The 14,674-nt window shown below is 35.9% G+C and overlaps 3 protein-coding genes across 7 annotated transcripts; all 3 read right to left on the bottom strand.

The window, feature by feature from the left end:
- LOC18770059 (putative disease resistance protein RGA3) lies at positions 454-1,596 on the bottom strand. Its single transcript, XM_020568956.1, has one exon. The coding sequence runs from the start codon at positions 1,594-1,596 to the stop codon at positions 454-456; it is 1,143 nt and encodes a 380-aa protein (XP_020424545.1).
- Positions 3,109-6,226, bottom strand: LOC18770883 (disease resistance protein RGA2). Its single transcript, XM_007202964.2, has one exon. The coding sequence runs from the start codon at positions 5,966-5,968 to the stop codon at positions 3,461-3,463; it is 2,508 nt and encodes an 835-aa protein (XP_007203026.1). The 5' UTR covers positions 5,969-6,226; the 3' UTR covers positions 3,109-3,460.
- Positions 6,308-14,617, bottom strand: LOC18771011 (general transcription factor 3C polypeptide 5). 5 transcript variants are annotated; one of them, XM_020568601.1, is made up of 16 exons: positions 14,106-14,617; positions 13,351-13,550; positions 12,837-13,089; positions 12,634-12,726; positions 12,423-12,513; positions 11,955-12,021; positions 11,374-11,416; positions 10,683-10,854; positions 10,510-10,608; positions 10,153-10,224; positions 9,215-9,353; positions 8,586-8,784; positions 7,798-7,904; positions 7,620-7,656; positions 7,111-7,295; positions 6,308-6,864 (listed from the first exon to the last, which is right to left on the bottom strand). In XM_020568601.1, the coding sequence occupies exons 2-15, from the start codon at positions 13,486-13,488 to the stop codon at positions 7,126-7,128; spliced, it is 1,680 nt and encodes a 559-aa protein (XP_020424190.1). In that variant the 5' UTR covers positions 13,489-13,550; positions 14,106-14,617; the 3' UTR covers positions 6,308-6,864; positions 7,111-7,125. The 5 variants fall into 5 exon arrangements, with proteins under 5 accessions (XP_020424190.1, XP_020424192.1, XP_020424188.1 ...); XM_020568603.1 differs by having other exon boundaries at positions 6,308-6,550; XM_020568599.1 differs by having other exon boundaries at positions 6,308-6,924; positions 14,106-14,616.

Genomic DNA, 14,674 nt, shown 5'->3' with positions numbered 1-14,674 from the left:
AGCCTAATATTTTCATTGAATGTTTTCTCTGTACATTACAAGTGAGGATGAAGTCTTATTTTATAGGCAACAAAATCTGGTAGTGTTATTGCCTCTCGTGGATATGTGGTTGGCTCCCAAGCGATGATGGCAAACAAGCTTCATCATTTCTCTTCAATCAATTAGGTAGTGGGCTTTACCATTTTGGGATCCATCCTTGACTTTACAACACAAAGACGATTATTTTATTTTTGGTCTTCCACCCCACAACTTGAATAAAATCAAATCAAATTGATCTAAACATGACAAAATCCAAATTAAATAAAACACAACCCAGTAAGTACCCAGACACAAGAAAACAAAGAAACGAAGGGAAAGAAAGAAAGACTAAGACATCAGAAGAAAGAGATTAGGAATTAGTATAAAACAAACACACCAGAGGAATCTTGTTCGCATATATTATATATAGAGAAATCAATCAAACAAGTGAAAGGAAACATATGGCTCATGAGAAATTTTGGACCAATCTTTTCCAATGTCGCGTTGGCATCTCCTCTCCAATTCAGGACAATCATCAATCACAAGTTCTTTTAAGGAGGTAAGAGAACACATCCTCTCTGGTAGAGATGACAATTTCGGATATGAATCAAGGACCAACTTTTTGAGTGATGTGAAACTTCTCAACCACTCAGGTAATGCCTCCAAATTCTCACACCTGGCAATAACCAAGAGTTGAAGGGTGTTAGCCGCTCCTTGAAACCATTCAGGCAATGCCACCATCCGTGGTACATCTTTAATAATCAATTTTTGGAGCCTCCGGGGAGTTCCTTGATAGTTTACGTCCACCAAATCCAGCAGTTTGCATTCTACTATCCATAGAGTTCGTAATGCAGCAAGATAGCTCGTTTCACGCGACAAAAAGGTTAAATTACTACACTCGGTAATACTAAGAAATCGAAGTGATTTCAAGCATCCCACCCCATTCTCTGTAAAACTTGTTTGTTTTGTGGTTAAGAAAAGTGATGTGAGGCTTATCAATTTGCTTATATCTCTCGGTAACTCTTGGAGATTCTCACAATAACCAAAATTTAGAGTTTGCAAGCTCTGCAATCTGCAAATTGAATTGGGGACTTTCGTCATTGCTTCATTTAAACTCAAGTCCAGATATTTCAAATGTTTCAGCGAACCAATGGAACTTGGCAACACTTGTAGTGATACTTCCAATAACTTAAGCACTCGCAAATACTTGAATCTTGAAAAGCAAGTGTGAAGGAAGGATTCATCAATGTCTATTCGTTCTGCTGCTATAGTCCGCACTTTGTTCAACTTTTGCAAGGTTGTTGAAACATTTTGGCCAGCTTCCAAAAATGTCAAATGTCTAACATTTTCAGATATGTCTTTGGTGTTTGCAGACTTCACTATAAAACACTCACCTTGTGCAACTGATTGTACAAGATCATGGATAAGACCATGCATATCAAAGAAGTAGCATGTATGATCATCAATAACTTTTTGAAAGAAGGATCTCGCCCATAAATCTTTAAAATACAGCTCTCCGATGTCTTCCAACTCCATGTTCCCATGAACACGAAACTGATCAAGGATTCCATGTGCCATCCAGTATCTTATCAATGCATAACTAGTATATCCATTCCAATCCTTTTGAAGATAGGAACAAGAAGCAAGACATTGTCTCAAATGAGGAGGCAATCGGGTATAACTCAATCTCAAAGCAGGTAAAATGCGACCATCATCTTCTTGTTCCAATTCCCATATCTTTAAGCTGTCTTAGCCAACTGCGTATCTGCTGGTTATGTTCTTGCTTTTGTTCGGCATCCAAGAAAACATCTTTGATGATGGACATCGTGCGCTGAAGCTTTTTCAGATCAGCTTTGATGATGGACAATATATAGTAATTTATATATTGTCATTTTTTATACTTAAATCTATTTTATATCTATATTTTATATCAGAAAAGAATCCTGTCAACTAATCATATGTCCATGCTTTACGATTTTATCCTTAATAAAATGAAAGAAAAACAAACATAATAAGGGTAAAATACAATTTAATCACCAATCTTTCTTTGAAATAACTATCACCATTCTTTTATCTCTCTTTCACCTCTCACAATAACTGCAATGCTTAGATAATAACTCAATATCATCTATGACTTAAAGTATGAAGGTCACGTGTCTTGGCAATTTGAGGCATAAAAATCGGTTTCTAAGAAAACCATGGTGAAACATGTTCCTTATCTTGATAACTTCTAAAAATTGGAATTATTTCAATACTCATTCCTAATAAGTGAACACATATGCTATGAATTAATTTCACTATGGTATGAATTAATTTCAATTGTTTCAGTGTGGTGTGGGGAACATATACATTTCACTTCAATTTTGATCACCACAGGCATAGGACCCAAAAAAAAAGGTTCATTAATTACTTTTTTTTTTCTTTTTTAAGTTTGGCCATTACAAAATTTTATATTACTTTCTTGAGAAAGAGAGAGTTTATACTAGTTTACGATTATAATTCCCAAGATCTAAGACAACGCAAAAAAAAATAATTATATTATGTTCTTGGAGAAATGGGGGCATAAATAACATTATAATGTTATACAAAGTTATTATTTATCAGGGCCTTCTTATCAAGTATGCCAAAATTTGAAATGTTTTGATTTATTTTGCTTTTAAACCACTAAAATTGACCCTTATTTTTAATTTTGGTTGTGACACAGTTTATATTGCTTTACAGTGTAGAATCACAAAAATTGTTGTGCCAGCGGAAATATGTTGTTGTGACACGTATGCGTTACAGGGTGAATGGGAGGCACAAAGAAATACTATCAAAGAAGATTGTTTTAATTTTGGGGGTCTAAAAGTTAAATAAGAACAAATTGATCACCAATGATACAATCCAAACCAAACAAAAAGAGTAAAATTTAACGGAGAAGTTGGTTAATAAGAAGAAATGGATTTAATAATCAGTGTCAACCTGATTGTATTCCTGTTTTCGTATGTAAAGTCATGATGTCACTAAAACTTTTGATGTAACTGAGGAGACACATCATAATAATAAATAAATAAACAAATAAAAATTATCATAATATTAAGATGTTATGGATGAATGAAATCATCACATTGCATATATACAATACTGGAATTAGCAAGCGATGCAAAGAAAGTAAACAAAGTCGTTGTGCACACCACACCACGCTTGTACACAACTATTATTTACAAAGACGAATCTTTTATTTTTAGTCATACACTCCCCAACTTGAATAAAATCAAATCAAATTGATCCAAGGAAGAAACAATCCAAACTAAATAAAATACAATCCAGTAAATACTTAGACACAAACAAATGGAAAGAAAGAAATACTGAGACAGCTGAAGAAAGAAACTAGGAATAATATTAGTATAGAACAAACATACGAGGGGAGCCACCTTGTTTGCATATATTATATATCAAGAAATCAATTGAGGGAAAAGGAAACATGTGGCACATGAGAAATCTTGGGCCAATCTTCTCCAATGTCGCGCTGGCATCTCCTCTCCAATTCAGGACAATCATCAATCACAAGTTCTCTTAAGGAGGTAAGAGAACGCATGCCCTCTGGCAGAGACGACAATTTCTGACATTCATCAATGATCAACTTTGTGAGTGATGTGAAACTCGCCAACCACTCAGGTAATGCCTCCAAATTCTCACACATGCCAATAACCAAGACTTGAAGGGTATTAGCCGCTCCTTGAAACCATTCAGGCAATGCCACCATCCGTGGTAAATTTATAATACCCAATTTTTGGAGCCTCAGTGGAGTTCCTTGATAGTTTACATTCCCCAAATCCAGTTGTTCGCAATTTCTTATCAGTAGAGTCCTTAAGGAAGTAAGATAACTCTTTTCACGTGGCAAAGAGGTTAAATTACAACAACTAGGAATAGAAAGAAATCGAAGTGATTTCAAGCATCCCACCCCATTCTCTGTGAAACTTGTTTGTTTTGTGGTTATCCAAAGTGATGTGAGGCTGATCAATTTACTTATATCTCTGGGTAACTCTTGGAGATTCTCACAATTACAAAGATTTAGAGTTTGCAAGCTCTGCAGTCTGCAAATTGCATTGGGGAGTTTCGTTATTGCTTCATTTGAATTCAAGTTCATGTATCTCAAATGTTTCAGGGAACCAATGGAACTTGGCAACACTTGTAATGAACATGTAGATAACTCAAGCACTCTCAAATACTTGAATCTTGAAAAGCAAGTGCACACGAAGGATTCATCAATCTCTGTTTCCTGTACTGTTATAGTCCGCACTTTGTTCAACTTTTGCAAGGTTGTTGAAACATTTTGGCCAGCTTCCAAAAATGTCAAATGTCTAACATTTTCAGACATGTCTTTGGTGTTTGCAGACTTCACTGTAAAACACTCACCCTGTGCAACTGATTGTACAAGATCATGGATAAGATCATGCATATCAAATCGGTAGAACATACCATTATCAATAACGTTTTGAAAGAAGGATCTCACCCATAAATCTTTAAAATACAGCTCTCCGATGTCTTCCAACTCCATATTCCTATGATCACGAGACTGATCAAGGATTCCATGTGCCATCCAATATCTGATCAAATATGTACTGCTAAATTCAATCATATCCTTTTGAAGATGGGAACAGCAAGCAAGACATTGTCTCAAATGATGAGGCAATCGGGTATAACTCAATCTCAAAGCAGGTAAAATGTGACCAGCATCTTCTTGTTTCAATTCCCATATCTCAGAATCTCGCACCAATTTCCATTCACGCTCATCGGTTTTTGAGTATAGTTGACTCCCTAAAGTTTTCACTGCCAGTGGAACCCCTCCGCACTTTCTGACAATATCCTTTCCCATTTCAAAGAGGTTAGGATAGTCTTTATTACGTCCCTCTTTAAAAGCACATTCTACAAACAAAGACAAACAATCCTCGAAAGAAAGAAATTCTAAATTAATGCTTGTTGGAATGGTACCCATCATCTCAGCAACCCAGGTATTTCTTGTCGTCACTAAAATCTTACTTCCTGACTTGGCTCCCTCTATCAATAAATCTCTTAACTCACTCCATTTAATACTATCCTCATTCCAAACATCATCCAAAACAAGCAGAAATTTCTTATCCTTTAAAGCATGACGCAGCCTTCCTTGCAACTGATCCAGACTCAATTTGTCACTCATCTCTGTATCTGATGCAGAACTAAGAATCATCTTTATCAATCTGGTAATTTCAAAGTCCACTGAAACAGACACCCACATCCTCTTTTCGAAATGCCCAACGACCCCTTCATCATCGTACACCAACTTGGCAAGCGTGGTCTTCCCTAAACCTCCAATCCCCACTATAGGAATAACAGAGACATTCCCATTCCCACTTTGATTATCATCACCTTGTTCCATCAAGAGATTTATAATTTGTTTCTTCTCAGACTCTCTACCAATAACCTTTGAAGCACGAACGAAGGAGTGGGTCACATTCACTCTCTCATGATGCTCACCACCACCTCCATGATGATCAATACTAGTGAGAGAATCAAATATAGCCTTATTGGACTTGAGCTCATCTAACCTCTCTCTAATCTCCTTCATTTCATGACCTACTCTCAAACGGAATGCAATTGGATTAGAACGAGAGAAGAAACGGCGTACCTTTCCGGTTGTGCCATGAAATGTTTCCACCACTTCCCTCCGCAAAGCGTCACACTCAAACTCATCCAACAAGTCCTCGGCATCAAGAAATACATCTTTAAGCTGTCTTAGCCAACTGCGTATCTGCTGGTTATGAGCTTGCTTCTGTTCGGCATCCAAGAGGACATCTTTGATGGTGGACATTGTGCGCTGAAGCTTTTTCAGATCAGCTTTAACGCCCCATGCCAAGCAGATCTGGTCAGAAGCAAAGGACCCGAGCTTTTCAATGAGTTTGGTTGCCAAGGGAAAGGCAAGATCAGCCATGGTTCTGTTGAGTGGTGCATACAAAATACAATTTACAATACAAGAGCTTTTCAATGGCTGCTGCTTTCCTCCCAAGTGACTGAGCTTGCTATGCCTTCACATTGACTTATAGTCAACACGTGGTGGGTCGATACTTGGTACAATTATTATAAAAGACAAGCTGAGGTTGGTGGGTACAATAACTTTATACACGTGGGTACAATTATTATAAAAGATAAGCTGAGGGTGATGGGCACCCTTTGGCATCTAAATTTACACAACCACTGTGGTGGGAACCCATTGGCATCTAAATTTACTTTCCGTACTCGAGAAATAGCACAAATTTTGAAGAAACGTCAATGTATAAAAAGAGAATAAATATAATTAACTTACCAGAAAAACAGTAGTACAGATAAATTTTTCCCAGCAAATCTAAGCACAAGCGATCATTACTGCATGATCTTAAGCGTATAAAAAGAAAATCTTAAACAATCTAATGACCATCAGTTGCAGTAGTAGTGCTTTCCCTGCCAGGGTTTCAGCTCTGCGGTAAACGGTCAATGGGAGGCACGGAGTTGAGTGGTTCTGCATATCCATATCCAACTGCCATGCCAAAAGAAACACCTTCACCAATATCATCAAACAAGAAATCGAAGACTGGCAGAAGCTCATCAAGCAAGTACAGATTCTCCATTATCATTGTTGTACATTGGCAGATATTGAGATCCAAAACCATATTGAGTCAAGGACCACATTTGAAGATGCACGAATCAGTTCGACTTATCATCTTGTCCAAGCTAGAAAATGAATCTGAAGTTGTGCTTTATATTGATGGTCAAATACCAATAATTGGTAGTTAGTGTAGCTTTCATGTTATACCAGGCAAGGCCTCTTGACAAGTTTGCATGAGCAACTTACTGTCATGAAACGCAAAGCATAAAACTTGTACATGTGAAATGATGTTCATATTGCACAACCTGCAGTTTCAAGATGGAAGACATGAAATCCGTAGTAGCAAACTTATTATGTCTAGAGAGAGAGAGCACTTATATCAATACCGACTAGTTTCAAGTGTGTATTATTCACATGAAAGATATCTCCACAATGGCAAAAAAATTAAAGAATGTGTGAAAACTCATAATGAGAAAAGGAGAGAACGAAACCTTAGAGTTGTCATGTTAGCAATCATTTTCATCAGAGAAGTTGTCATCACTATCTTGCTCATAAATCTGGTATTCCTCATCACTCGTATATGCAGCTTGTATTCTATCACCCCCTGCTTCAGGAGATGGAAAACTACCAAAAAGCTCCTGTAAATGGGTTCTTGAGATATTCTCCATGTTAAGATCTAAGAAACATATAGGAAATCTACAAGAATTTGCAGAGCTTAGAACAATCCTTCAATTGAAAGCATTAATTGGTCACAAAATTCTCTCTTCACAAGACTAAGTTTAGTTTGCTTTACCTTTAGTAATAAGGGAATATCATTGCCGAAAACAAAAACAAAAAATCACATGAATGCTTAATTATTCTACAATCAACTAACAGCCATTGCTGATTTACTGCATTGCCGCAAAGGATGGGTAAAGAAGTCCCAAAAATAATTCACTTTTTGATTCAAATCACGCACAAAGAAAAAATATACACTGGATTGTTATGGGTATAAGGATACATGAATGTGACTGTAGAGAAATTTCACCATCCTCAGCCTACGAACAAGTAAACATGATATAAGTCAACAAAAGGAGGCAGGCCTCATAATTTACTGTAAAAGTAAATGTCATGAAACCAAAAATAGAGAAAAACAGTGATCCAATAGATAACCAGTTGAAGAGAAATTAATTAAGTACCACATCAAGTCCATCATCTGTATCTAATGCCTCTTCACAATTATTAACCCCAATTTCATCTTTCTCCTCTTCCTCAACATTGTTGGGTTCCTCAACATCTTCATATCCTATAAGTTGTAGATAAACGTAGTCAATAAATTCCTCCAAGTTCGTTTCCAATAATCCGATAAAAAAAGCAAGTCCTATTTGTATTATCGCAAAAAGATGTTATAATGTTTCCAGTGAAAAAATAAATAAATAAGTGTTGCAAATAGCTGTGCCAATCAAAGCAATGAAATTTGAGTACACAAATAAGTAATCAAATCCTACTTCAGACCATTAAAATCATTTGGAACATACCACGAAAAATCAAAAAACAGATCAGAGAACAAGTCTTTTGAACAAGCAAGATGCTAGAAAAGAAGCATGGATGAACAGATTTGAGGGTGGCTTTCTGTTAAGTACAATTCCATGCATTTAGGGGTATTTTAGGAGAAGTCGTTGTAGCTCAACCTTACTAGAAAAGAAACACTCTAGAAGTGTCTTATTTGAAGTGGATAAGTGCTTTGAAAGTTCATATGAAACACCTTTTTTTTTTTTTATAATTAGAAACATTGTATTGATAAAAAGAAGGATAAGCAATCCTCCTTATGAAATACAGACAGAAAAAATCAGACTCCTTAGAGTCGAATGATGTGAAACAAAACAAGAAAACGAAGCTAAAAAACACACTTTTAATTATATGCTAAGAGAAAAAAAAAACTATTAAAAGAACTGGAGAGTCAACAAATGTGGTTTTATTTTTATACCTGCTTTGGCCTGTGGGTGTACCACTTCATCACGCATTAATTTGTCATTACTACTCATCTTCTTGGACTTTTTGAAGCTTTCAGTAGCAGCTTTTAGCAAGGGCTCTGCACCAGGTTCTGGGAATACAGATAGGAACCTCACTTTAACACAATCTTTCAAGTTTTCAAGCATGTTATATGAAAACCATCCTGTCTCAGACTGCAAACATATAAGCTAAATGTCACCAACCAAAACCAATGCTAGCAAAAACTGAAACAAATAGAAATTGTCAAAGATTAGTACCGCTAAAAGTACAGTCTACTACTAACTTCATTAACATACATATTCCTATTAAATTCTACTCTTGCAAGCTATCATTTTCTACATCCTCATTTCAGTATTTAAGGCACTCAAGCATGTAGTACATACTTAACTCTTCTATCACCAACTGTTCTTACTCAGCTTCCTCAATTCAGTAATGAGAAATTCATACATGCCATCTTTGAAATATGGAATTTGATGCCAAAAGGGAAAAAAAAAAAAAAAAAAGGAATGCTAAGTTATCATACAGATCTTTGTTTTTAGCTTCCAGTAGATGTAATGGAATACGCAAACAGATTGTAAACACTGCTTATTTCAAGAAACTCACAGAGCAAGTTGTCTGGGCTGGAGGTTTTCTTATCTGTTCTTGAATGTAATCATCACCAAGTTCAAATAGTTGCAATGTTGTATGGCACTTGTAAGGAAACACTCGAAATGCACAAATATCCTCCCACCTATGCTTTGGTCTGCAAGACACCCCAAAAGAAAACGGACAAAAACCAATTATTTCTATAGAAAAAATATTATTTACATTGACAATTGGAAATTAGAAAGTTTTGATGTTCAAAGCTAGAATAAGGATCGATAATTAAAAGGGGAAAAAAAAATTCTAATTGCACAGTCCACGCTAAGTATCCTCCAAATAATGCTTGAAAATCAAATACATAAGTTTGAATATATATACCCAAAACTAAAAAAGGAAAATTTTAGAAGTGTGACATGAACTTAAACACCAGATGTTAAATCTTGTAAAAAATTTACGGAAGATGTCATCCTAATCTTCCAAAATCCTTAATCTGTTACCTGACGTTAACTCCGGCAAAAAAATCTCATCGTGGGGGTGGATTGGTGGCCGGCTCTCTTCTTTCCTTTTTTTTTTCTTTTTTTTTTTTTTTTCTTTTTTCCTGAAATCTTATTTAGTGACCAATTGAAAATTGTGTATAAGTCAGGTGGCATTTCCAAAATTTTATTCCCAACTAAAAACTATGAACTGTACAGAGCTAAGATGATTGATTTTTCCCAACAACCAGTTTCTGGACAACTCTGTCAGAACTAAGCATTGCTTTCTTAATGAGCTGAATTCAATGGAAAGTATTGAAGGTCCTTAATGAACTAAAAGAGCAAGAAAAAGGCCAATAAATTTGACTACATCCTGCAGGGTGTCAGTATGTTGATTGTTCTCTCTTTCTATTAATTGTTACAGTAGATTGCAAATCTGAAGCAAAAATAAAAAAACCAAAAGGAAGGCTTTGAAGAGAAACTTACTGATTGGCTGAATTAGCATCACAGTAACTCTGTAATGGTGGTCTGACTCGAAAATCAATTTTCTGAAATCTGCTAATGAAGACATTAATGTAAGCAATAATGAAGATATAACATCCATAAACGTGTTAGTTTAAAATGTGCACTTGACACTGAGTGTGTGAGCTTGCACATATAAACTAACTCATCGTCGTTAAAAGACATGAAATGAAAGGCAAGAAATTATTTCCCGTGACAAAATGGAAATTTTTAGAATAGCTTTATGCACACAGAAAACTTAAAATTATATGCAAAAGAGAAACAAAAGTGGACAGATACTGAATACTATATATGTGCAAGACCTTGTTCTAAAATACTCACATTCGAGATTCAGGATCCTTGCGAGGATCATATCCTTTTTTTATCCAGAACCTGAGAAATGGTCCACGTGAAAAGTAGTATGCGACTCTAGAAAGAAGCCTGCAAGAACAGATTGACTTCAACCAACAGAACAAAGACTGAGAATGGAATGTAAAGGCTTATAAGGAGACAACCTTCTGAGTAGATGATCTGAAAAGTTGAAGCCCTTATCAACCAAGCGTTCAAGTAGCGAATCCTTTGGCCATACAGGCCGCTCATCAAACAGATGAGATACGGCCATCTGTGACTCCCACTGATCTGAGCCTTGGGGTATATATTCCTCCCAATTCGTTCTCTTAGGAATCTGTAAGAATGTTAAGAACTACAAATACAAAACTTTGCAAAAAACTTTGTTAAGATTCGAGTCTTTATAATATTCATTAATTTGATTGTAGGATTCTGATCTAAGTACTCACTTTAGGGACCTTATTTAGTCTCATTCCCACTTATGTCCTATCATAAGTAAAACAATCAAATCTCAAATTAAACCATAATTAGGTCTAAAAAGAATATCACAAAAGCTAAAATGAGGCAGTGAGTTCCAAAGACTCAATTAATGGACATACTTATTTTTACGCTATGCTAGATTAGTGCCATTCCTGCCCAATTAGTGCTCGGAATACATTTAAAATTGACATTGCAATCCAAGCAGCTAGAATAATCACAATGGAGCCGCACTCCCTAGATTTCTTTCCCCCCACCCCAAAAAAAACCACCCCCCACAATTTTTAAATTAAATAAATATGAAGAAAAGATAACATGGAAAACTTAGAAAAACCCTCAGCAATGGGTAAGAACTAGATTACTAAAATAAACAAAGGATATCACTGATTCCAAAGTCAATTGCAAGAACTGGCTCCATATCCATCTAGACAAATAAAAATATCAAATGTCAGCTTGAACACCATGCACCTAGTTAACATCTCAAAGAATAAGCTGAAACATGATAAAAGGTACTTATCCAAGAGAACACTAAGTTCTCAATTCAAAATTATATCTATTGAAGCATTGATATACATTTCACAAATAAGAAACGATCATCAAAATGAAAAAACTGATAAAAGTAACACTGATAACTAAGACACAAAAAATGAAAATCAATAAGTATAAGGGGAACCTTTCACTTTTGATGCCATAGTTAAAACCCTAAAGTCTAAAATGACATCTCAAAAATAAAATATCTATAACACCTATCTCCCTATCAAACTTTTGAGGCTGACATATCAATGTGGTTGTTTTCAAGACCTTCAGCTTCCATTGGTTCAACAACTTTGTAATACACATCTTCTATCAATAAAAGCCAGATAAGTACAAATATCATAGCTTTAGCATGCATATTTAAAAACAACATATAGTTACTTGCGTCAGAAAAATTACAACGTAATTTAATCAATAATAAGATTCACCTCCCATTGGTGTTGCACAGGTTCTTCTTGATTCTTTTTTGCACTCAATGTCACTGATGGTTTCAACCTAACAGATAATAATACTGATTAATATTAGCACGAGAAACAAAAAATGGATCATTCACCTGAAACCATCCAATAACTTTCAAGTCTTTTAATAGAAAACAAAGGGTTTTTTTATACAAGGAAGTGGAATACAAAGAAGATGGGCTGAACCCCATCTAATCAAGGCCTACAAGGCTTAACAACACACAATCAACACATAGCTCCCATCCAATCAAGATGAAATCCACTAAAGGGAATATCACCAGATATGTTTAGACAAAGATGCCCAAATATACCTAACTTTGAGTAGTAATGAAGATAGAAACAGAACTAAAACAACAGTTAATATCTGAAGGAAAATTCCAGTAACAGGAAAATAATTAGATCCAGTATAACAATATAAAAGCCGCTAGAGCGTCTTACACTAAATTATCGGGCACATCCTTAGGTGCAAAGAGTTGGGGTAGCAGAATCATCGCATCCTCCTGATCAATATCCATAAGACCACCCTTATCTACAAATAGATAGATAAATAATATAACATAAATCAACTAATTTGGTAAAGTAAAGAAAAAAAAGGTTCTGAATATATCGAAGCTATAAAAACACAGATAATGAAACATAGTTACTTTACCAGAGTGTGGATCCTTAATTTCGATCCAATTTCTCTTTTTCTTCCGTGCAACATCAGCATGAACAGGAACAACATGCTGGTAGTCAACCATTCCTTTAAAATGTCAAAAGAGGAACAGAAAAACCAGGTGAAGATCAGTTTTGAAATTGTAAGGAAAATTCATGAGAAGAAACAGGTGTCAGTGCAAGCAGGGCCACTCTAACCATCAAAGTGATAAGCCTCTGGTACACGAGCAACAATATCAAAATGTACTCGATCATTTTCAGGTATCTGCACTTCATCTTGTTTGCTGGCAAGTAATTCACTTTGGGGTTGAGTTTGTCCAGCATTAGACTTGGTTTTGGATATTTTAAGCAACAAGTTGTTGCAAGGACGAAGGTCTCCAAAGGCAGGATGTGAATATGGTTCTTGGTGCCGGAAATGAAGCTCCAGCCTGTTTGACTGTGAACTATGAGCCTGCAAATGATAGTACCAAGCCACGACTGAGCAGAACATTGATTGAACATCTCTCTTCAATATGGTGAGAATGAGATTTGGTTAAACATATAAGAGTCAATCTAAATCAGGCTCATCTTAATCAGGCTTGTGAGGTTCCTTGAAATTCCATTGTAATATTATTTAAAGTGAAAAATCCATTAATGCTACAATATCATTAATTCAATTCAACGTTGAGAAACTACACACACAATTGATATTTAAGATAGCAACTTGACACACCTTACGAATTCCTTGGGTCCCACCAAGTGTCTCAATGGCACGGGACATGGATGAAGGATAACCAGGATAGTGGATGGCAAAAACTTCACTGCTAGGGAGAAACCCGGTGGTGGTGCTGCCATCTTTTACGACTCCCATTGCAAAATGATAGTATTGCTATTGTAGTTGCAAACCAAGCCAATGTAGTAGACTCTAACTCGCTGAAATAAACATACAATGGAAACAAAACCCAAACCCAACCCAAGTAAGAAAACCGCACAAATTCAGTTTTCTAATAATCCAGCAAATATTTGTCAAATTGACCCACCACCAAAACTTCATGCTTGATGCTTATCAGCATTTTTCTTTTTCTTTTGGTAGTTCATCACCTAAGTCGCACCATTACTGATACAGTACGAAGATACGATATGTATCCGGCCGTATCGGATACGCGCATACCCCAAAATTATGGCGTATCGGTGCAACGGAGGTTTTCATCACAGTACCACTTTGCTCTCTTCTTTTTTGTTTTTTGTTTTTTGTTTTGGTTTTTTTCCTGTGGTGTTCTATTGTTGTTCAACACAGTACAAAAACTCGGTATATTTCGTATGCCTTAGTTGGTTCTGTATTCTATGGTTTCATGATTTTATGTATGACTTCGTGATTTTTTCTTTGCGTTTTGAATTTTTTAATTAGCAGGAGGCCTCTAGCTTACTACCCAGATTCAAATAACTATAATTTACAGAAAGAATTTGAGAGATAAAAAAGACTAGTACCTCCGCACTGGCAGCCAGCAGTCGACGTTGTGTGAGTCTAGCGAGGCTGAGAGAAATTCGTTTACGGATCACGCGGCAGCAGGTGGCGGTTGCGGTTAGGGTTTAAGGAGGAATTGGGGGTGAGAATTAGAAATTTTGGGGTTATTTTGGAGGGAAGGGAAGTCGGGCTGGCTTGGGAGAAAGGCTGAAGAAAAGTTCTTTTTTTTATAAATGCGTTTTATTTTTTTTTACAAGGTTGCAGATTGGTTGGGGCATTCTGTCGAGCACCCGGTGTCTCTCAAGGATTACCTGCTGTAGTATCTATTGCTTAACGAAGTATACTTCATTACTAAAATTCATTGGGTATTTTCATATTGATATTTCAGTATTCAACTTTGAAACCTATTATTAAGTTTCAGGACTCGATTCAAGAAAGTGAATGCTTCAAAGTTCATAAGATTGACCTCAGTAAAATGGACATTTTGACTAGTTGTTTGCGACTGTTAACACAAATCTAGCAATTCTGCATTTTGAATAGTTATTATTCAAGTATTTGATTACGATATAGATGATGTTTAATGTGTTTATGT

This window comes from Prunus persica, chromosome G7, assembly GCF_000346465.2.
Source record: "Prunus persica cultivar Lovell chromosome G7, Prunus_persica_NCBIv2, whole genome shotgun sequence".
Lineage (NCBI taxonomy): Eukaryota > Viridiplantae > Streptophyta > Magnoliopsida > Rosales > Rosaceae > Prunus > Prunus persica.
This window is presented reverse-complemented; position numbering and strand designations above follow the sequence as displayed.

Excerpts from the sequence above, each read along its gene's own strand:
- LOC18771011 (XM_020568601.1), bottom strand. The coding sequence starts at position 13,488 with ATGGGAGTCGTAAAAGATGGCAGCACCACCACCGGGTTTCTCCCTAGC. Across the intron at positions 13,090-13,350 it reads GGACCCAAGGAATTCGTAAG|GCTCATAGTTCACAGTCAAA; the intron begins GTGTGTCAAGTT and ends TATCATTTGCAG. Across the intron at positions 10,609-10,682 it reads TCAGATCATCTACTCAGAAG|GCTTCTTTCTAGAGTCGCAT; the intron begins GTTGTCTCCTTA and ends CTGTTCTTGCAG.
- LOC18770059 (XM_020568956.1), bottom strand. The coding sequence starts at position 1,596 with ATGGCACATGGAATCCTTGATCAGTTTCGTGTTCATGGGAACATGGAG.
- LOC18770883 (XM_007202964.2), bottom strand. The coding sequence starts at position 5,968 with ATGGCTGATCTTGCCTTTCCCTTGGCAACCAAACTCATTGAAAAGCTC.